Source organism: Ambystoma mexicanum, chromosome 4p (genome assembly GCF_040938575.1).
Source record: "Ambystoma mexicanum isolate Mex_15411 chromosome 4p, UKY_AmexF1_1, whole genome shotgun sequence".
In the NCBI taxonomy this organism is placed as follows: Eukaryota; Metazoa; Chordata; class Amphibia; order Caudata; family Ambystomatidae; genus Ambystoma; species Ambystoma mexicanum.
Window position 1 is genome coordinate 50,059,184 of NC_090927.1, and position 24,165 is coordinate 50,083,348.

General features: G+C 46.0%; 1 protein-coding gene across 3 annotated transcripts in view; it reads right to left on the reverse strand.

Moving 5' to 3' along the window:
* Positions 1-1,701: 1,701 nt before the first annotated feature.
* The window catches only part of LOC138452974 (zinc finger protein 436-like), a 114,744-nt gene continuing 92,280 nt past the window's right edge, over positions 1,702-24,165 (reverse strand). The window contains exons 2-3 of one of the 3 annotated variants that reach the window (XM_069605342.1): positions 22,422-22,555; positions 1,702-5,987 (exon numbers count right to left, since the gene is read on the reverse strand). In XM_069605342.1, the coding sequence (XP_069461443.1) occupies positions 4,257-5,330 (1,074 nt within the window). In that variant the 5' untranslated portion in view covers positions 5,331-5,987; positions 22,422-22,555 and the 3' untranslated portion in view covers positions 1,702-4,256. Of the gene's footprint in view, positions 5,988-22,421; positions 22,711-24,165 lie in introns of all 3 variants that reach the window. The other 2 variants (XM_069605341.1, XM_069605343.1) reach the window with 2 other exon arrangements.

Below are 24,165 nucleotides of genomic sequence, written 5' to 3' on the forward strand. Positions count from 1 at the left end.
CTGCACTACGCTTCACATTGGAGGAGGTCACAGCTCTCCGGGTCCGATCGACGCCCCTGTGGGAGCCAGGTGAGCGTAACAATCAGCTCCTCACCTCTAGTACACCAGAAGGGATCCAAACAGATTAGAATAACAAGCAAATTATAAACCTGCTTGTTCAATTCTGGTAACGTGGATGGAATGACAGGCTTATCTCGTATATAGGTCGTCGATCATTGGTTAGTTGCAACACAGTGAAAATACAATTACCCAATGTCCAGCCAAGGTTGTATCAAAAATATCTACTTTATTTATATTACAACAGACAGTTCTAGTAACATTACGAAATACAACCCACCCTGTAAAGGAATGCAGAGGACAAACAGTATCAAAGAAGCAAAAGGGATGCACTCTGGATACTGAGAGGAGGGTAGTCGGTAAGGTTAATCACCACAACAGCTTAAAGTTACTTGGCGTCAGCACAAAGCAGCAATGAGTCTTAATATGTCTCTAGTGTCCTTCTGGGAAGGACCAGGTGCACCACAATGTACCTTGCACTGCCAGTGTTCTTGGTGCTCATCAGGGCCGAGTCGGTTTCTGGGCGCTTTGCAGGCTTCTGTGACAGAGTTCAAGACAGGAATCGCCTGCGGGTACCAGGCGGCAAAACGGTCTGGCAAGCGAAGCTGTACGACCGGCTGCAGGCTGGCCTCCACGGTGGCTTGTGGTCAGAAATCGTCTCAGTGCTGGTCGGCAGTTCTGAAGCACTGGTTGAGACGTCTTCAAGTTGGTGGTGTGGGGAAATCTGCAGTAATTTCATTACCACCAAAATATGTGTTGGTACCAGAATTACCACTACAATTTCCCCCCGCACCGCTGCACTTGTATTGAGGCCCAACAGCTGTTGAGGGCCACCCTAAATTTGTAAATGTGCTGTAAATTTATCCAACAATTCAAAAGTAATCAAGAATTAAAAAAGTGGTGTTTTGGATCAATTGTGTCCATATTCCCATAGGTGAAAGGTACATTCCTAGAACAAGTGCAGAGCGAAAACTGCTGGACGAATTTGTGCCAAATAAGAAACAAGTTGGGCATATAGAGATGAAGATTTGCCTCTTGGTGGTTTGGTGTACATCCGTACAGTCACTTGTGTATAGATTTGATGGAGAAGGGGTGCGCCAGCCCAAAGAAGCCTTCATAGATCTCCCATGGTGCATTGCAAAAAGGTTTTTTTTTTAGAAATGTAAAACTGCCATCGTTTCATTAATGTGAGCCACTCGTGGCAAACTCACTGTAACTTCATGGTTAATTTTAAGTCAATTATCAAAATAACAACGGGAGGGTCACAACACCCCTTTCAAAATGTATTCCAAATACCAAATAATGCATGCATTCTCTTCTCTGTTACCCATTATTGCAACATGGCCACTGGCCTTGGGTAAGGCCTTGGACAGTAGGCCACGGAACTATGAGGAGGACAAATCCCATGCTACGGAGCTTAGAAACATACAAAACGACATCTGATGATATGAAAATAATATAGCCGTTTAGATCGAGGAAGGGGGCCATAAATTGAGGAAGAGTCATTATCCCAAGTGTTAATGACCTCTCCCTAGGTCTATAAGGCTATTAGCACATAGTGGTAATAGAAATACACATTTTGGAGTTTTCATGGTGAAGTAAAAATGTTACTTTAATAGTGAGCAGAGTAAATGGACAAACTGATTTAGTACATCAAATGTGCATTTATTGTGTGAACAAGGTTGTCTTCATAAGGTAAGCATAGAATTTGCAAGCGTGGTTATAGTGGAGCTGGTTTAACAAGAGCGTGAATTAGGCGTCATGTACAAGTGAAAGACTGCTCTATAAGAACGTGAAATCATTTCCCCATGCTTTAGCTTTCCGTTTGCTGTGTTAAATAGGGTGTTGCAGCAAAATAAGCTCCTCCCAGAGAGGAAGTGCCTTTTGAAAAGAATCTCAACTGGAAATTGCATTGTTGTTTCCCTGTTTACTTTTGAAGACGGAATATTCAGGATGCAGTCAATACCAGTAGTTAGTTTAGTTTGTTTATTTGTATAGCACGTCCCAACCCTCAGGTAAGTGGGCACTTTTCTTAGGGACAACAAAGGTTACAGAAAGTTGCACATACAGGATACAGAGCGCAGATGATAAGGTACAATCGATAAAATATGGGACCTGTTTACAGAGTGGTCTGTATCGTAGGTACACAATGGAGAAACAGTGATACATTTGGACAAGTGGCCTACCACTGTCCGTAGAGTAAGGCATACATTAAATACAGTGATACATGTGGTCCGGTGCCGTGCCTAGTGCCAAACCGTAGATTCCGGATACGATAGTTACCAGAATTATTGACTGCATTGTGAACATTCTGAGGCTAATAATCTCCATCTGCTAAAAAACGTTTGTTCTAGAAGTGGTGTGAGATATCTTAGTTGAAGTGACATTAGAGGGATGACTTAATGCAACAAACCCCATGTTGGAAGCTATGTCATCCTAACTCTGAGCCCCCATTGCACAGCCCATGAGTACAATGATGACATCACAATGTACATCAGGAGAAACTACCTGTCACAGTAAAGAATGTCTTTGTTCATTTAAGGTCACGACAAACATTGTACAGACAAATGTGTAGTGGATATGGGGGTAAGGTGGCCACTGAGGTTGATTGCAGGCTAGCACCTGCAGGTACCTTGGGTGGTCTGGATGGGCATAGGGCTTGGATGAAGCTAATGCAAAAGTAATGGCAAACACTACAATACCCTAATAATAGCTTCACAGTAGACTATACAAGCAATAAAAACACATGGACAGAAAATTGAGCAGAACAAAAAGTTAAGCCATGTGACAGGGGTCGAAATTAAGATTGGATAAGAGCTAGAAGCAGCACCTGGGTATCCAGCATTAACCCGTCACCAAGACCTACCACTGGGGAACGAGGAGGTAGTACATACCGTTCGGCAAATCTAATTTCCATATAACATGCAAACATATAATTGTATGCACTATTTAAGGCCCCTTATGTCTCAATGCTATATAGATGTGTCCTAATGTTCATTTATAGGGTATCCAAATGCAAAGAGTGAAATTCACATAGTTGTGTTTGTTGGGCATTAGTTTGACTGGGGAGCCAAATGTAGTTCCTGGTAACTGTTGGTTTTAAGCTAGCCAGGCTATAAGCAGGAGCTAAATAGTGCCCTGACGGGAGAATGAAAACAAAGAACCAGCTGGCCTGAATTAGCTTGACCTCTGCCCATTTCCAGATGATGATTGAAAATAGCTGAAAGGAATTGTTTGAATTGCCTGTTCATAGCACCTTTCCTTGTGCCACGAGAAGGTTTCCTCTTCGACATTAGCATAGATTGCAAATTCTAATCAACAGTCATTTGGAAGCCATGCTAACACCTCATAGATTAAAACACATTGTTCCCAGATTCACTTAAACATTTAACTCAAACCAGTCTTCGGAAGTTCAAGTCTGGTTTTACCTTTACAGTGAAAAAGTTATTGTTTTTTCATGGAGCTTGGATGTGTCGGAATTAACTTAGTTGAGGCCTTCCGGTGTGTTTTTAAGGCCTCCATCACAGTTACTGATTCTGACATAATTTAATATGGTTCCAATCACGTGTGTCCTTTATTCATAAGCTTTCTGCAAGGCACTCTCAGATCTCATCGAGGATATGCAGTCTCTCATCAGAGGCTTTTGAGTTTGAAGGCTCCGCAGGATGGATTGCAGCTCAAGCATGTCTTGGAGGGTGCTTACTTGGATGTACCCATTTCTGGACCAGGGAGTGGATGATCTGCTTCCTCCATTGCCCCAGAGCTCTGAAGGATTCATCAGTTTGAGGTTTATGATTAATTAGGATGTCGGTGCTTCTTTCTCCCCTGAAGCATATTCTGCATTGTAATTGTAACTTGTTATTTATAAAATGCTTAATACCGAGAGGTATCTGAGCGCAGACACAGGATCGAACCTGTGTTGCTCTTGCTTCCAAGACGAGCACTTTGCCCCTGAGCTATCTCCCCCCCCAAGACATTCCGTTTGTGAGCCTATCCTGATATTTCATAACCTGTCCCTTCGTTCACTTTTCTCAAATGACTATCCTTTATGGGCTCTCTCAAACCAAGTTAGTTGGCTTTTTTGACTAAAGACTTCTGGCACTGAGTGGGCTTAGACACGCATTTTCTCCCAGGTGGGTTCTTTCATGTTGAGAAATATTGATTTTCTGACTGGAGCTTTTATTACATTCAGTGGACTATCATAACGCTTTTCGTTTGTGGGTTCTCACATGCTGAATTAAAGTGTGTCTATGACTGAAGCTTTTCTGACATTCAGTGCACTGATAAGGTTTCTCTCCTGTATGGATTCTTTCATGCTCTATTAGTCTGGATTTCCGATTGAATCTTTTCTGGCAGTAAACACACTGATGTTCTTTTTCTTCTGTATGTGTTTTCTCATGTCTTGTAAGACCGGATTTATGAATAAAGCGTTTATGACATTCGGGGCACTGATGAGGTTTTTCTCCTGTGTGGATCCTTGAATGTTCAATTAGATTGCATTTTTGACTGAAGCTTTTCTGACATTTGGTGCACTGATAAGGATATTCTCCAGTGTGAGTTCTGACATGCACAATTAAAGACTTTCTATACATGAATCTTTCCTGACATTCAGTGCACTGATATGGTTTTTCTCCTGTGTGTATTCTAAGATGCTGAGTAAGGTGGGTTTTCTGATTGAATATTTTCTGACATTCGGTGCACTGATGAAAACATTCGACTCTGTGAGTTCTCACATGCAGATTTAAGGATCTTCTATAAGTGAAGCTTTTCTGACACTGGGAACACTGGTAAGGCTTTTCTCCAGTGTGGGTGTTTTCATGTTCAGCAAGGCTGATTTTCTGAGTGAAGCGTTTCTGACATTCTGTGCACTGGTAAGGCTTTTCTCCTGTGTGTGTTTTTTCATGTTGGGTAAGATTGGCTTTCTGAGTGAAGCTTTTCTGACACTCTGTGCATTGATAAGGTTTTTCTCCTGTGTGAGCTCTCACATGTAGAATTAAAGCAGTACTCTGACTGAAGCTTTTCTGACATTCAGAGCACTGATATGGTTTTTCTCCTGTGTGGGTTTTTTCATGTAGAGTAAGATGGATTCTCTGGCTGAACCTTTTCTGACATTCACTGCACTGAAAACGTTTTTCTCCAGTGTGAGTTTTTTCATGCCGAGTTAAATACGTTCTATGACTAAAGCATTTATTGCATTGAGGACACTGGTGACAATTTTCTTTTCTGCGTTTTCTCTCATGTTGAGTTCGGCAAGGTTTTTCTTGGGGGCCCATATCTCCAAGTTGGGTTTGGTTTAGAAAGAACGATGTAACTCACAAACTCATTCCAGATTCAAAACAGGTTTAAACAATATCCAATATTCATCTAAGTGGTCTCATCCATAACTGCATTCTGCTTACGGTAGCCCCTTTAAGGAGTCCATATTTTACCACCTTGAATTTCAATTTAAATTTCAAACATTTCTGCATCAAACCAGTTTGCATTCATGGAACCTTCTCCCATGTGGGCTCTCTAAAAGAGCATCACGTTGCTGTGATGTCTAATGTTCTCCTCACGATCATCAAGCATTTTGGCTGGACTAATGACTCCAAGCTTGTTGAGAAGTGTGCATGGATATGTTATTCTACCATTTTCCTTCTTTTGTTAATAAAGATTTGTGACTTTTGAATTCATTTTCATGATTAGAAATTTCTTTGGGCCTCGTGTTTGCCTGTGTGATTTTTTAACTGACCCTCTGTAACAGAAATCCTTTTCCCAGTGTTTAGTTTTCTCCACTCCCAGTTCTTGTCCAGTTTAGGCTTCTAGAAACAGTTGCATTCCCAGAGGTCTCGGACATCTCCACTTTCTTTCCAAGTAAAATGTGTGATATTGATGGTGTTTTGGGGAACATTACTGAGTTCCAGAGTTCTCAGATTGCATGCTTCAGTGAGCTGTACAAGAAAAAGGACATATTAGCTTTCTATATAAAAAGTAGTACAATTAATGTGACATGAACAGGCAGTGTACATTTTGATTGTTAATATTTTGAGCAGTTAAACAGGGTCTTGCTTTGCAAAGGGTTTGACATGGCTCTGAGCCACTGAGTAGATAGAAAGAGGGAGACAAGTAGGACAAAAGCTAAATCTTTCTAAAGTTGGGACTGCTGCAGGATTCAATAAAGAAGTCACACCTATTGTAAACCAAAAATGACAATCAACCCAGTACCATCTCCTGGGACCGTGACTTACCTGCACTTCTCTGATCTCCATCATCAATATCTAAGGCACCAAAAACCAACCAATGCCACCCTAGAGGCAGAAGTACAATTCTCAAGTTGCAAGCTACTAGGCTTGGTCACTTAGTCACTTTCACCTCAATTTTAATTTTAATGTACAATTTCAACCCTCGGCCCTGTACTTTCTAATCCTTTAACTGGATTCTCTCAGAACAGGAACATTTGCTGTCCTGCCTGCACAAACATAAACATCATTAGCGTAGTTTGCGTCATCCCGACAGGCATAATGCTGTGTACGAGAGAAGATGAGTAGCCTATACATGCAATGTCTAAATCGACAAATGTTGCGAACCCAGCCAGACTTTATTCTGGAGGAATGACTAAAGCATTGCCCCGTTTATAGAAATGGCAGAAATAGAAGCAACACTCTGAAAGGCGTTTCCGGTCACTAAAGGTGGGATGCTGTATTTAAGACAAAGAGATATTTATTTACAGAGGTGAGCACAGCTGAGGCTTTATAATGAATGCGAAGCCAGAGCGAAGCGAACCAATGTGAATCCGTTATGTTGCTGGTTACAAAGGCAGTATGACCCTAGTAATAATGCTATATGCAATTTTTGCATTTCTCCGTATTTTTTAGGAGGACTAAATGCAAGCTGTTTGATGGTGATACCTACACCAGGCTCTGCGTTATGGCCACCTACGACTACCCTACAGGTAAATTATATCCTGGTATGGGAGAGCTCACATATAGCATCTTGTGCCACTGATAAGTAGTTCTTGAGCACAATGAGCTAAATGGGTGTTATTCTTTTTATTTACAGTAGACGGTAGGAACAAAGGTGGAAGAAAACTGTAGCTTAAGTGCTTTAAAGAAAATAGTGACTGAGCTGATGGCTCCTGAAGAATGTTCTCCACTTGGAGTTTGTTTGGAACAGAAACATGTTGAGTACAAAACAGGGCCTGATTGTTCGGTCTGAGTCTGGACCCTACCCATTATCCTAAGCGACCTGAGTCAGAAGAGTGGTGTGGGTGAAGGTATTTTTGAGTCACCCCAGCACTTTAATTCTTTTTTAGGGTACACGATTATTTGATATGTGATTTAGTGTTTTTTAGATATATGAATTGAGATCTAGGTGTCTTGTAACAATGTTATAATAAAACATGTTTAATTTCATTCCAACAAGTAGGTTAATGTAATTTAAGGCTCCTCTACTTCTACTAAACACTGTGTAACAGTGTGGTCCCTGCCTACTGCTGAAAATGGAATAAAACAGTCCTCCCTTACTTTATTTGGTCGTTAACTCTCCGCACAGAGAGGCACCCATATTTATTGAGTGTACATCTGGAATTTCTTTATTTCTAGTAGATTAAATAGTATTCAGAGTACCTTTTTGATAATAATTGTAAATATATGTATGTAATTACAGGCTACGTAAAAGCATACAATATGGCACCGAGGGGTGAATAGGAGTATGATGGGTAGTAAGAGGGTTATTTGGGTACCACCCCCATAAAGTAAAAACCAAATGGTTAAAAGAAGGGAGATTAAAAGATAAAGGGACCTACAGGTCCACATGTCGCATGGTTGAATTATCAACAATACGACCATTGCAGTACACGAGATAGAATGCCAGCATTTTAAGCAGGCAAATTCTACAATTCTCACTTTGGGTTTCCTCAATTTAGGATTTGAATAGGTTTCTGAAAAAGGGACCGGTACTCTGGGTAATATCCTGGCACTTGTAACTGTGTAAGGATCAGCCTGGTGGAGTCGCAAACAATCTTTGTGGGTTTTGTTGATTTCAGCCCAGCGGTTGGCACGGCGAAGAGAGAATACCTACGGCAAAATGTACAGGGCTGGAAGATACCTCCAGTCTTCGCACCCATACCACGGTCAGAGTAAGACTTTCACAATCAGGAATGGTACCCACCTATTTCGACCTTAAGCAGGGCAGTGTCTTAGCCTCCACATTGTCTAATTTGTACTTTGCTGATATGTCCACGGCCCTGACATCTTATAAAGTCTATCCTCTGATTTTAGGCAATACTGGTGTTCAATGGTAAGGTTGCTCAGACCATCTTGTCCTTATGGATTATGGAACACAATCTTCTCAACTCCTACACCAACATAAATAAAACTAAGATCATGGCCTTCCATTTTGGCAGCAGAGGTGTGGGAAATAAATTAATTTGGAGAATGGAGAATGAACTGGTAGTTCTAGTCATAGGCTCCATCCTTTCGCCCTAGTTCTTTAACATCTTTCTCGCTGTGCTTGCTCACCTTATCTCCACTTTCTCCCCACACTACAGTGTTATGCAGATGACACCCAACTCTTTTTCAAACTTCCCTCTGAACCTCTTCCCACTTCCTCACCATTCCTGACTGCTTGTCTGCTGTCAAGTCTTGGTGCGCCTCTAATGATCTCTGTCTCAATGCCAGCCAGACTGAGATCCTTCCTATTGGGACTCCTGTTCCTCCTTTCCTCCCTTCCTCCCTTCGCTCTGGCCACCATCCAAGGGCTACCCCCCTCTCCTTCCTCTGAAGCCAGAACGTTGGAGTCCTCGTCGTCTCTTCTCTCCCTTTCCTTCCTCACCTACTGGACCTTGCCAGGAAGGCCCATTTCCAACTCCACCGCCTCAGAGGTATCCTCCCTTTCCTCACTTCTCCCCAAGAAGCTCAATGTCTCTAGAGCTCTGGTACTCTCTAGGCTAGACTACTGCAACAGCCTCTTCCTTAATCTACCCTCTTCCTTTCTCCGCCCCCTCCAGCTAATCCAGAAGAGGGCTGCAAGATTTATTGTTGGCCTCAATCCCAGGCACTGTATCTCTCCAGCCCTATAATCTTTACACTGGCTCCCGGGTGGTGCAAGGATCAAATTCAAATCCCTCTGCATCATCCATAAGGCTGTCTGGGGATGGGGACCACGCTATCTACAACTTGTTCTCACCAAATACTCTTCCTCCAGATCGCCTCGATCTCCTGGCTTCAACTGTCTCAGTGTTAAGTGCTTCTCTAAGTGGGTGGCCGTTCTCTTTCCTCGGCTGACTCCCTCCTTTGCAGCAGCCTGCCTGCCTCTCTCAGTCTTGAGCCGGATCTCCTCAAATTCAGCAAGCTCCTCAAGACTTTCCTCTTCTCCTCCTCCTTTCCCCTCTTCCTCCCGTGCTAACCCCCAGTCGCTGAGATTGGTGGCTTGGCCTTTGTGTCCTTCTGGCCCTGGCCTTTCTGTCCAATCTCCTGCATCCTCAGCCCCCTCCCTGCACTTGCCTTTGGGCACCCACTGACCTGTGTTGTTTCACAAGCCCGCACTTTTTGTTCTTGCAGGTGACCACTCTCCTACGCACTTCCCCCTCTGTGGAACCTCTAGCACTTACCCCTTCCCCTGTTCCTTCTCTCTCCCTGCACTTGCATGCTCCGAAAGTTCACAAGGCCTAGTAGGACCGCTTCTGCCTTTTACTCTTCATTGTTATTTCATTCCATTGCCTTGTTTTGTTCCCTTGTTGTCTCCCGTTTTCCCTGTGGGCGCTTTGAAACACAACTTCATGATGTATAAGCGCCTTACAAATGCACAAAAAATAAATAAAATAGTCTCACAATATTAATAGCTAGGCTTTGTCACTTATCATAAAGTAAACTGATCTGCTCAGCTGGCAAAATACAAGTATTGGTCAGTCAGCAGCGTATAGCTATTAGAGCCTTTGCAATGAAGCATGGTGGAGTTTCTATTAATGCAAGCATTAAGGGATACAAAGCTAAAATGGTCTATCATGATATATGTGCAGGCGTTTGGGCTTATAAACACCTTAAGAGCCTCAACAAGAAGAATTTGTGGTTCCAATACTTTGGAAGCCATTAAGCATCTTCTGCTGGAGTGTGAAATTCTCGATCTTATCCGTAGAAAGTATATGTCGGCACATGGTAACATGGAGGTGTTATCAGGCCCCTAACGAGACAATCTGGGGGCTCTTTTTCCTGATTTATCAGCTCACCAAATGCTGGGTAGTGTTAAGCACATATTGGATGAAACTTGTATCGATTAACTACTCTTTAGCTATATGTGAAGGTATAGCATTTTAACTTATGGTTTTGGCTGTGTATAAAACATCTTCATAACCATAAGCAATTACAAAAAATGTAAGAGCATTTACTTGAAAGTGAATCTTGGGTGCCATCACCAGAACACACACTCATACCATCAAAGAATCAACAATATACAGTATTGTATCACCATTTAAAGTGCATGCTCAATTTGGCCAAGCATTTAGTTTAAATATATAGGACTTTATTTTGAGTTTGGCGGAGCGGCAAAGATGTAAGTGTAACGGAATTATCACCACTTTTACCAGTCTGCCCAATCCAGAGTTTGGCCTTGAAGTGGAGGATATACCGTGAGGATCCTGCTGAAGGTAAATCTTCGAGCGTACTGCTTAAAAACAAAAAAAAACAAATTTGTCAGAATTACTGCCAGTGGTAATTCCACTAAAATCCCCACGGGGTCCGATGGACTCCAAAAAACTGGACTTACATTGTCTACCATCACTTGTAATCCAACAGTAAATCCGCTGGACAAAGTGGCATAACAGTCATTCAGTTTGGCAGTAGTTTGGCGGAATTACCACCAAACTACCGCAGAACTCATAATGAGGGCAATAGTGCAGTACTGCAATTAATTTGGTCCATCTTTTTATTTAAGAGCGAGCTCATCCCCACTGCCACTGTCCCAGTGTCAATTCCAAGCTCTACTATTTTTTGAGCATTTTAATGTCCAACATGTCTCATGAAGCCAAGCGGTATTCACATCATACAGTCCCAGAGTCGGGGGTGTAAGTGATTATTTGGAATGGCTATAATACAGACCCCGACCCCCATTGTAATCGCTAGTGAGAGAGACTACAATGGGGTATCTTGGGCTTGGACCCGGTCTCAGCGTCTATGAATCTTGATGGCTTCTCCAGGCTGAAGGCCACACGTGTCTCGGTTTTAGGTCCTCTCCTTCCATGCAGCCCTTTTAAAAGGTTACTCCAGCAGCCCTAGCCAAGTTGTTGGTCCCTCTGTGCTAATTAATAGAAAATGCACATTTGAATGCAATGGGCCTCATTACAAGTTTGGCGGTAGCCTTGCTGGTAAAATGGCCAATTACTGGGTCATTACGGCCTTGCCAGACCCGGTAATTGCCCTTTTGCGGGTGCCGGAATGAAATGCTCCTCATTCCCATTTGATAGGGCTCAATGGGAATACGGAGCGCGGTAGCACCGGTACCATTCACAACGGTGTCGGTGCTACCGCCTGTGTCTGTGGGCGGGTGCCGTTCTGCCCACAAGTTCAGACCTGGCTCGCCCGCCCACAGAACTCGTACGGTACTGGCAAGCTTACCGGTACCGTAGTTTCCGGGACTGGCAAACTCGTGATGAGGCCCAATGTCTCTGGGAACAGCACGTCTCCCAACATGGGGTCCCTTCCTAGGTATTTTTATCAATTTCCAGTCACTTTAGAGTCAAGCAGTTTGAGGTTCCACGCAGTTCTTTCCAGACTCTTAGGTCCATCAGTTTGGGTCTTAAGCTCTGTCCCATGGCTCCCTAGGAGACCCCATCTCCAACCAAAGCTAGAGTGAGGTGGAAACAAAATGTTTGTACCACCTTGACTCGTTAAGGTCGAGTGTACCCTTACTCAGCTTACCAGTCATATTGGGGGAAGACGGGTAGGGAGAGGGATATATGCATATCTCCACATAAAAAGTAGAAATTAAATAGTTAGATAAGTGAAGGAAGAAGGAAGGCAAAGTCTCGTAAAAATAAAGACCTCTGTGTTCAACAATATGTCTCGCAGTCTGGGGTACCTGGCCAGGTACTATCATTAATTTCCAGTCACTTGGAGTATGGGAGTTTGCGTGTCCCTGGATTTCTTTCGAAATGACTGCATTTATTGGTGTGGGTCTTCTGCTTCTTGTTCCCATCTCTTGGATTCCTAGGCATCTCTCGCTCTCTCAGGTGGTCAGGGCACGGCCATCGCCTTTGGATCCAGACCCTGGGGGTGGACCAGTGCGGGAGGATTACCTGGCTGAGGGGTCTTGGGGAGTGGGTGTGAGGCAGACGATGGCGAGACACAGTATTCCTCTCTTTCCTGTACCCATGATCCCTCTTATTTCATAGGATTCTCTGATGTCCCCCCGCCCCCTTTCTACACAAACACTGGGCTGAGGAAGAGGGTGACAGAGTAACAATACTAACTCTTACACAACACATTGGACATGCCCCGCTAATTGGGTCGGGCAAAGTCAGGCACTTGACTAGGTGTATACACCTGGTGCCAATTAGCTCTCCTCACACAGATACATTGCGTAACATAGAGACACACTCTGAGCTAGGTGCAACACTAGTAATAGCAGAACTTCTGGGGTGACGGCAAACCTACTGGAACATAGCAATGGACTGAGGGACAAGAGCCACGGGTGGAGAAACCCAGGAGTTCCCTGCAGGAGGTTGATGCCCCCAAAAGGTAGTGGAAGATACGTGGAGAAGGCCGAATCCCAAACCAGAAGGCTGCATTGTGTTTGAAGGACGCCAGCGACCCTCTCGGGTGAACGGCAGAGTTGGGAAGGCGAGGCCAAGCCTGTGGTACTAACCTTGACTTGTAAACTGGAAGGCAAGAAAAACAAGAAAGAAACACACACAGCCGGTGAGTTGGCAAGCAGCCTGAGAGACTGGTGTGTGCTGGAGAAAGATTGAAGTGGCAACATTATATCGCCCAATTGAAGGCTGCACGCGTGTGGATGAGACACAAAGAAAGGCAGACCTGTGAATGAATCTTGAAGTGATGGTAGCTGTAAAATCAGCAATACTGAATAACTAAGTGGTCCGGGGAAATGAAGTAGCCCACTCGAAAGTCTCAGTGAAAGGTAAAAAGTTTGTAGCGATAAAGTGAATGAACTGTAAGAGCGAAGTGATTGAAATTAATCCAGAGAAAAGGGGAGAGTAAAAAGGTGAATGTTGAGCTTCGGTGCATAATACAGTGAACTACCCAGTGCAGGAAGCAGTGGGGCAAATAACCTAGAATTGTGAGTTGGAAGCTGGAAAGTCGAAGTGGTCCTGCAGAGGTCTGTAGAAAAGAGCCACACACATTCAAATGTCTTCGACATCAGAGAGAGACTTGAGAGGTCTGGGCCCGACTGAGGTGGACTGGTGTGACCTTTTTGTTGAACTGGGTTTTAGAATCAGGAATGAGATACTTTAAAGGCCAGGGGGGGTCTTGATCCACATTTTGAACTGCCTATTGTGTTAAGAGCCAGAGCCAGAGTGTCATCTTGTCTACAGGGACCGCCTTACTCCCTGCTGTCCATCGCGGGTAGGAGCGCTGACTCAGCCATATTCTTTATATTTCAACACTGACTTTCCGTTGCAGACATATTCTCCTTTTCACATTTTTGTAAATTCTAATTCTTATGGGTTATCTATAATGTGCTTAATACCCAGAGGTTTCTAAGCGCAGACCCTGGGATCAAACCTGTGTTGGTCTGCATCGTCTTGCTTCTAAGACGAGCACGTTGCTCCTGAGTTATCCTCCTGAGACAGGGTATAGGGCAGGCATTCGGTTTTGTTAGTATAGGCGATTTTGATTTGACTGACACAACTAGGACTGTTTTATTTATTATTTGATGGTATGATAGCTTATAGCGCCTATACACAATGGGCCTCATTCCGAGTATGGCGTTAAGGGATAGCGGCCACCGCTAACGAGAGCGGTGGCGGTAATCCCTTACCGCCATACTCCGAGTTCCCTTAGCGCCATGGTGCTTTTAACACCTGCTTTTAGCAGGCGTTAAATACCATGGCGCTAAGGGACCTTGATGTTAATTACGCCACCGTAATTTACGGTGGCGTAATTGACGCCTTCCCCACTCCCATTATGCCCTATGGGGCGAGAATGGGAATGGGGAAGGGTAAATGGGGATTGGGGAATTACCGCCCCGCCAACCTTGGAATGGGGCGGTAATTCCGCCAACCACCAAGGCGCTGCCGGTCCGGGTACGGCGTCAACCAAGGCGTTAATAGCGCCATTGGTTAGCGCCGTACTCGGAATGAGGCCCAATATGTTTTAAAGCGCTTCAAGGCAAGGGAAGGGAACAAGGCAAAAAACAATGACATTCTTACAGGCCATGAACAGTAAGGATGTGAAATTAACTATCATACTCGGCCTGGCGACCTTCCAGATAGTGCAAGAGCTAAGACATAGATAAGGAAGGGAGGGGGAGAGTGGGGAGGAAATGGAAACAGACAGACGACTACCGTACTAGGCCTGACAACATTTCTGGTAGAGCCGGAGAAAACAAAAGGTGAGAGAGAGGGGTGCAGAAAGGGAGGGGAGGAACAAAACAAGCAACTATCGTACTAGGCCTCACAACATTTCAGATAGTGCTGGATGGAGGGGGGGACAGTAAGGGGATGGGGGAGCGACAGACGAGGTTGCTATCATACTGGTCCAGGGAAAATTCTGATAGAGTAAGTGCACAGAAGAAAGTAAGGGGAGGAGGGGAGGAGATAGGAAAAGGGAGAGGGGAGGAGAGAACAGAGAGTAAGCAGTCAAAACGAGTGGAGAAGCAAGAGGGGAGAGCGAATATAACTGCAGAAGTCAGTAGTAACACATAGTGTTGCAAGCCAGGAAACAAGATGAAGATGGGAACAGCATGAATCAGGGTCACCATGAGCAGAAGATGCAAAGGAAGTCCAGCATGAGAGTTGAGAAAGGGTGACGCACCGTGAATCAATGAAGTCCATAAAAGTAAAACCCAGCATTGGCCACAAGACGTTGATGGTGAAACCAGAAAGTATCAGGACAGATTCCTGCAGAAGTAGGCTAGAGGGGGAGCAGGATAGAAGAATCAAGCAAAACGGGCAACATCTGTGTGTGAGAAGGGAGGCACAAGGGAACATCACAGGGGGACCAGAAGGGGTGGGGATGGCCTGTGGGGACAGAGGGTGTAACCACATGTTGGTGCATGCTAACCTGCTGTCTGAGCAGGGGGTCGGCCCGTGGGTCCTCCTCGTCCAAACAGGAATTGTCCTTTTCTTTGTCTGACCTTCGTTTCGGACGCCTGGGTGAGAGACACCCTTGATCTAAGAGTTAAGAGCAGTAAGGAAGAGGCAGGGCTAAGAAGGTGGGTGGTGCTTAGGCCAGGTGACCTAGATCCACTTGCACCTGCTCCTCAGCTACAAAGGAAAAGAGGCTGGAGGGCTCCTTAAGTAGGGAAAAGAGCGACAAGCAGGAAGGCACCAGGTGGGCGGGGCTTGCGAAGTGGTGAAAAAGAGCAGCAAACAGGAAGGTACCAGGTGGGCCGGGCTTAGGCCAGGTGACCTAGATCCACTTGCACCTGCTCCCCAGCTGCAAAGGAAAAGAGGCTGGAGGGCTCCTTAAGTAACGAAAAGAGCGGCAAGCAGGAGGGCACCAGGTGGGTGGGGCTTGCTAAGTGGTGAAAAAGAGCGGCAACCAGGAAGGCACCAGGTGGGTGGTGCTTAGACCAGGTGACCTAGATCCACTTGCACCTGCTCCCCAGCTGCAAAGGAAAAGAGGCTGGAGGGCTCCTTAAGTAGGGAAAAGAGCAGCAAGCAGGAAGGCACCAGGTGGGTGGGGCTTGCTAAGTGGTGAAAAAGAGCGGCAACCAGGAAGGCACCAGGTGGGTGGTGCTTAGACCAGGTGACCTAGATCCACTTGCACCTGCTCCCCAGCTGCAAAGGAAAAGAGGCTGGAGGGCTCCTTAAGTAGGGAAAAGAGCAGCAAGCAGGAAGGCACCAGGTGGGCAGGGCTTGCTAAGTGGTGAAAAAGAGCGGCAACCAGGAAGGCACCAGGTGGGCGGAGCTTAGGTCAGGCAACCTAGATCCATTTACACCTGCTAACCATCTGCAAAGGAAAAGAGGCTGGTGGGCTCCTTAAGTAGGGAAAAGAGCAGCAAGCAGGAAGGCACCAGGTGGGCGGGGCTTGCAAAGTGGTGAAAAAGAGCAGCAACCAGGAAAGTACTAGGTGGGCGGGGCTTAGGCCAGGTGACCTAGATCCACTTGCACCTGCTCCCCAGCTGCCCTGGTCAAGACTACTTCCATCCTAGTTATAGGGCAAAGTGGGAGTTTCTCCAACCCCGTTAAAACTTTAATAAAGGTTTTACAAATTGTACCTTTTGTGTCAGTGTCACAATTTTGATAACATGCATCCCTTACAAACCTGGCTCTATGATCCAACATCCCCCTTTCCTGTACCTTCTTTATGAAATAGGACAATCCTGTATGTAAGGGAACCTTCCAGTTTCTGCTCTCCTTCTTGACGCTCAATCACATGCATGCATTTCCAGTTGCCTCCAACAGGTGTTCATTGGGCCTGCTTCTTTCTACTTGTTGTATCCCCTTCATGGCTGTATCTTGTGTCACGATTCTCCATCGACTCTCTGCCTCCACTCTCTTCTGTGAGCGACTACACCTCTAGCTTAAAGTCTTCCCCAACCTCTGCCACGTTCCAGCTCTTTCCACCTCTCAACTCCCCTTCAACTCCTTATCTCCCCCTTCCTCTGCACCTCCTCCTTGCTAGCCTCCATTTTCTCCTGGGTCTTCCCCATTTCCCCTCCTTTTCACATCTTTCTTTATCTCCCCGATCTCCTTAATCTCATCAAGATCACTTCTCTGGCAAATGCCAAAGAGAACATTAATTTCAAAAGCACTTTATGTTGCCCCTTGACCTCTTCAGGGCCATGAAGCTGAGTTCATAGAAGGAAAGACCATCCCCCACAAGCCAACAACACTGAGATCCAATAATGACTACTTCTGGAAGCCATGCAATAGGCCAAAGAGAGATATGGGGTATCTGTGAGGAGTTCGACCACCCGCACGGTGGGTGTGTTCTTGCCTGGGTTTTTTTTTAAATTTAAATGAAATTGAACGATGGTAGATCAACCTCCGGAAAATGTGTGGGGCAAATTCACACATACGCACAAACCGTGCACTCTGGGTGGACACGGCCTACAGGCGCAGTCCCCCCGTCATATTTAGTTGGGATCTGACTTGTGGAGAACACAATAGATCTACAGGAGGGTGAGGGCCACACCTTCCCCCTGAAATGGCCAGCCCAGTAACTAACAAAGGCTTCATGGATCTGTCCTGTCCTTTTGTTGAGCCCTGTAGCTGATGTCAGCATTTGCAAACTAATCTGTTTTATTGAAACACGCCCACATGGGGCCTGGCTGCACAGGCTAACAATGGACACAGGAAACCCCAACACCCTTTCATATGCACTGTGTCAACCTGATGCCAGCTCCCGCCCTCAGTATTGATTGATAGTGAAATGTCATGCCTGGGACTGCGTGTATTACAGTAGTCATCCCCGCACGGGACCCCATTCAGAAGGTATGGCAATGTGGTCTGGGTAGGCCAGAGAGTCTGGTCTCGCCGCAGCTTCAAGGGAACCCTGCCGCTTTAATAAGGAACCACAGAGTACTCCATTAACCAGAGAGACACTTTGGTCCACAACAGACAGGAAGATGGGTGGGACTTCGTAGTACATGTTTTCACCCATTTGACCTTTTCTGTTGCAAAGCACTCTGGTTAGGACTTCACTCATACAAGTGATTGTTGGTGAGGAGCCAGGGTTGATTCATTAAGGTAGGCTTAGCCTACATCAATCCCTATGGTCCATTTGGCTTTAAAAGAGGGCTGAGCCCCACTTTTGGCAGATCAGCTGAAGACTTTGCAAGGAGTAACAAGAAAAAGCATTGGACCCTGGCTGAAGGTACAGTCTCCCTTACATCTTCTACCAGTGTAGGAAGGGTAGTAACTCCTAGGCTGAAGTAAGATCCCTCCCCTAAACATCTCCCAGGGAACAGAGGGCGATACTGAATTCAGAGGACCTTCCAGCAGCTTCAGAACGGGTACCCAGTCAGCACACAGCGTGCACTACTAGGCTCAGCAGCAAGCTTCCTAGGTGGAAATGCCAGGGAGTCTCTGAACCAAAACAAAGCCAAGGCAGCTGCCTGCAATGCCCTCCTCAGCTTTGGCCCATCCGCCTTAAAGGACGACACAAGCCCAATGAATAAGCTAGGAGGATTGCATCGATAAGCATCTACCAACATCTGCCTTAAAGGACATTTTCGAACCAGTCGAGCCCCTCGAGCTGCAACCAACTGCACCGCTGGCTGATACGCTGCAGTTGCTAAAGCCGCCTGAGATGCCTCGACCAGTGCTTCAGAACCGCCGACCAGCACTAAGACGATTCCTGACCCTGAGCCGATGTGTAGACCATCCTGCAGCGGTACATCCACCTTTTCTCGCCGAACTGCCTGCCGCCTGATTCCCGCTGCGGTCTCCCGTCTTGAACTGTGTCACAGAAGCTGCAACGTGCCCCGAAACCGACTCAACTCTGTCGAGCACCAAGAACTCTGAAGGCCCCTAGTGACATTTCACGACCCATTGCTCCCTATGTTTTGAAACCAAGTATCCTTGAACTATTGTGATTAATTACTATAACGACTACTCTCCTGTCAGTATCCGGTGTGCATCCCTTTTCGTTCTTTGAAACTGTCTGTCCTCTGCATTCCTTTACAGGGTGGGTTGTATTTCGTAGCATGCTAAAACTGCATGTTGTGATAATAATAAAGTCAATATTTTTATACAACCTTGACTGGAGAGCCCCTTTAATCTTTGGGTAATCATTTTATTTTCGCTGGGTTTCAACTAACCAACGATCCACAACCTTTCGGAGATAGGTCTGCCATTCTGTCCACATTGCCAACATTGGACAAGATTGTTTATAATTTGCTTGTGTTTCCAATCTGCTCGGATCCCTTCTGTACTAGAGGTGTGGGGCTGATTGAAGGTTTAGAAATCCATATTCATCCCTGACCACTGGTGCTCCGGAAGTTGATTTGCCACATTGGTGGCAGGCGGTCGGAATGAGTTGAAGCCTTGGGCATAGCTTCGTCACCCAATGATAAAAGTACTGTTGTAGGCAACGTTTAGGCACTGTATTGTTAAATAATCATGGATATTGACATAAGAGACTGAAAGGCATGAGCAAGGATGTCCTTCGAGTCCTATGTGTAGAGACAGCACTAAGGTTAATAAACCTGAGTTGCTGACCAGCCTCCAAGCTTGGGTAGAAGCGAGGGCGGTTGGGGAGAAGACCCCAGGGGACGGGTTAGACCCTGTGTCCTCGAATGAAGAAGACCTTCCGGGAGGGGTAGTGGAAGATGACTAGGAAGACAGCATGAGCAGTGTTTCTCGCCAACCATACTGCCGGAGGGGCAGGGGGGGGGGGTCAAGTGTGGTTTCTCAACACTCTAGAGTTTTGTGGATGTCAGGGGCAAGTGCGGTATCCCACAGGTCCCAGGCCTCAGCACTGTCTCTAAGTGGCCCCGTAATTGTTCCAGCTGTTAACGATGTAGCAACTAGAAAGCTCCTGTTGGAGGAGAGAAGAAACAAAAGCAGCGGGACAAGGCCACAATGGAGTGGGACAGGGGTGCGATAGAGCTGCGCAGACTGGCACTCGATGAGACGAAGGAGGCCAATACATCCACCTCTAGTGAAAGCAGCGCTAGTGGTGCAAACCAGAGTGCCCGCATTAAGCCCCGGCTGCACATCCCCAAAGACTTTGTGCAAGCTTACGAGATGGGGAAGGATATTTTCGACTTGCTTTTCAGTTACATGAGGAGGACAAAGTATGAGGGGTGCAGCACTGATGAGTTGCTTAACGACACAAGGGACTGATGCAATTCTTCAGTTAGCTCCTCAGGAAAGGACCATTTAAGAGATCATGAAGGCAGCCCTCCTCAGGAAGTTCTGTAAACCACCTGAACAGTATCTCAAGCGCTTCAGAGCTCAGAAAGAAAAGTGAGCAGATACTTGAAGCGTTCACACACTTGTTGAAATATCTGAGCGGGTGGGTGACTGCTAACAAAGTTGACACATTTAAAAGGGATATACAACTTGATTGCGTGTGATCATGTATTGAAGAATTGTGAGGTTGACCTACACCAGCATCTTGTGGACAAGACTATAGCAGACCATGGGGAGCTTGCAAAGTCTGCCGACAGATTTGTGAGTACTCGAGCCCAGAAAAAGGCACAGGTGAGCATGGAATCGTACAAAAATATCACCCTCATTTGTGCCCCCCCGCACTTACTGTGACTGGGGGCACACAAAATGAGGGTAACATTTACTGCGCCCAAGTACAGCAGGGGTTGCGGGGGTGTCCCCTGCTCTGCTTGGGTGCCGTAACGGGAGTTGGGGGTTGCGGGTGTGTCCCCCGCTTAACATTTTGGTAAGCGGGGGACTCGAAAGAAAAAAAAAGAAAAGCACCCTGCGGTGTCAGCTCTAACCACGTTAGTGGGAGGAGCTGACGCAGCAGGGATAGCAGGCGGCACACACAGAAGTGTCCTGCCCGTAAAAGGTAAAATAGGGGTGGGGGGTGTGAAGGGAAAAGCAGGCCGGGGAAGCGGGCACAGTGATCTATATGATCACCCTGCGCCGTAACTGGCGTCAGCATTTCGACCGTAGCAGTTATGGGTGGCGCAGTGATCACATAGATCCGGTGAGCACACCCAAAGCAGAAGAGATATCTTCGGACCAAAAAAGTTAAGGATGGGAAGGACAAAGGTCCAACCCAATCCTCTTTGAAGTCAGGTCTGCAAAATAAAGAAAATACCAAAACTTTAGTTCAGCTGAACACACCAAAAAGAAGAGCAGAGGCACCGCTAACATTGGGGCACCTACATTCTCACCACATAAAGGTTGTTTTGTGTGTAAGGAGCTGGGCCATGTGATGAATCAGCAATGGTTCCCCCAGAAAGCCTGGCCTGGGGCCCTTCTCATGTAGGCAGCGAAGGGCAGACGCTTCCTGATCCCGACCCTTGGGGTGGTGTCCTGCCGGAGGGCCACATGGGGGTGGGAGGGATAGGTCAGGAAGATGCGCAAACACCCTTGTTTAATTTCCTATGAAATCCCACACTTCTAATGGCTTATTGCCAAACAGAAGACATAAGAAAACCTAAATGTGTTGTTGGGGACTTCAAGTCAGATAATTCCCTAAGTACTGGGACAGGGTAGAGGGCTCAAGAGCAATGTTGCTGGAGTGGTCAGCTTGCTAAGACAAATAACCGCACCTGAGGGAGGCAGAGAGGCTTAAAAGGCCCCCTCAGGTGCAGGCTATTAGATGGAGGTGGAGTTGGAGCAGCATCAGCAGAAGGAAAACACGTTGTTGGCAGTCCACGCAGAAGATGGAGCAAAGAGAGGGCGCTGGGAACCACTGTAAAGCAGATTCCAGCTGCCGGTCCTGAGAGGGTCCTTTTCCCACTAAATCTGAAGTGCAGAGGTTACGCAGAAGGAAGTGTGAAGGAAGAAGGCTACCCCCCCATGTGAACCGAATTGTAGAGACTGCGCAGCAGGAAGCGTGCATGAGACCATGGCCTGGGTCTGGTGTGCACCCAAGGGTCTCAGTAGCAAGTCGAGCTCTGTACTCAGCTGGTGAGAACAAAGGCAACTTTAACAAGGAAGTGTTTCCTATTGAAAGGAGCCAGAGCAGTGGAAGTCCTGCAGCACACAAAGTATCCTGTAGCAAAGGGATCGAAGACAGAAGCCGGTGAGTGTTAACGAGCGTGCACCAACAAAGGCAGACAACTGTAGCAAAGGATAATCACTTGCCCGTGAGTGAAAGCGCTGTTAACCCGACAGTTGATTGTCGGACAATGAATGCAACAAAAGTAACACTCGCGTAGGAGTGAAACTACCTGCATGGCCCTAATTGAATATTAAACTGAAGAAAACAGCAGAAGTACTAATCATGTGTACCTAAATGTGATTCTAAAGTGACGGCCAACTGAAGATTCATGTGTAAAGCAGTAGCAAACATTGTAGCACTGAATCTAAGTGACTGAACTTTAATAATTGTGAGTTCCAAGCCAAGAGTGGTGCACGCATTGTCGCAAGCCAAGAGTTGTGCAAGCATTGCCCAAAGCCAAAAGAGACTAACAAAGCACACCATTAAGCTACTGTGGCCGACAGGAAGAGAAGGGGCCAATGCAAAGTTGTAAAAGGGTGACTCTTGTTGATGGTGGTAACATTAAAGCTGGTATAAACACTCACATTGCCAAAGCCAAAAGGAGGAAAGGTAGAATCACATCCTTACCGGCATTTTAGTTACTGGTGTTGCAGGAGGGCATGAGTAACAGAGAGGCTGCACTTCTGGAAGGTTCATGTTCAGAGGAGGAGTGCTTTGCTTACTTGGAAGTGTTGCGGGGAATAAAGTGAATCTTGTCTTTTCTGAAAAGTTGTTGAAAGTCACAGAATTACAAACTGTTGAAGCTGTGGTAAACCTTTGTTTGTCAGTAGATTTAGAACTTCAGAAGCACTGTTGATTGTGGAACACCATCGGGCAGGCGAGTAGACCAGCATGGTGAATCCTTGTAGAAGTGAGACTGGTGTGAGAAGAAATCAGGTTGAAATAAAAGTGCTGTGAAGTTATCCTGACAAAGATACAAACTGTGTTTTACGGTGTTGAAAGGAGAGCTAAGAAAAGTTGACATTAAGAAGCTGTGTTTCATTGACATTTATAAATTGTGGCAAATTATCCTGACCAAGAATATCATGGATGCTATTTGATTACGTGAAAATCACTATTCGAGGAAGAAGAGGAACCTTTCTTTTGTTGAACATTGGAACAATAAAACTTTATTTTGACAAGCTGAAAGTGCAAAGAACTGTGTTGGAACTTTGTTTCAAACCCAGATTTCCTTGTTTCTTTTTGTTCAACATTGGAACTAAATCCAACTTAAAACCCGGGGACAGGGAGTTCACACAGGTTATGAAGAGAGACTGAATACATTACAAATGCATTTATTGTTGTGAATTGCCAAACATTTTCTTGTGTATTTTAAAGTACAAGTGTGAGGGCCAGATAGCCTTTGTTAGAGGGTTCCCTTTAGTTTATTTAGGCAGAGAAATCCTTGTCAGGGTAGGCCTAGTGAGGTGTTTATTGAAACCTATGATTTGATAAAATGACATATTTTGAGAAATCATCAGAAAAGCTGTCTGCCTCATATTTCTGACCCCTCACACATAGGAAAGGAGATGCAGCTTGTGAGGGCTTACCCAAGCACAGCATAGTGAATGAGGGACTTGTGGAGGAGGCCATCATTAGTGTGGGCCTCCTAGAGGAGGACTTCCGACTAGGCTAGGAAGTGGCTGAATGTAGATTGGTTACACTGAGTGGGAACAGTACCGGGTCTCCAGAAGAGATCCCAGTTCCCAATAATACCCAACTCTATCTAGAACATGTGTATATCAATGGACACAAAACTCCTGCAGTCCGAGAGACCGCAGCTAGCCTCACTGCGGTCACCCGGCAGTTGGTACAGCCAGGCCAGTATATTGGAGGGGCCCGATTGTAGTTTCAATGGGTTTGACAGAAAGAGTAAGTGCCCCTTGGCGATCGTAGAGTTCAGCTGGCGAGGTGAAGCGACCCAGTGCCGTGTAGCGGTGAAAGACTCCATCCCTGTCCCAGGTCTGCTGGGTAATGTTCTTCCTGATTCTGAGATAGCCGCAGCGGCTACCCGATCGAGGGCCAGATAGATCACCAGATTGAACACTCTCAGAGCCTTAGGGCCTGGAGTGCTTCCGGAGGGCTTGTTGGAAGGACTGGCGTGGCCGGTAGCCCCTGGTCCAGTTCTGCAGACTGTTGAGTCACCTATTCCTGTGGTAGAAGGTCCAGTAGCCACTGAGGACCCTACTTTGGTAGCAGGTGACTCAGTGACTTCAGCGTTGCCTGGCGCACCGCAGGAACCCGAGGTCGAGAACCAGGTGAGCACAGATCTGAAGGGTCTGCCCAAGGTGGATGAGTTTGCATCAACTGGGGGCCCAGATCAGACTGACTT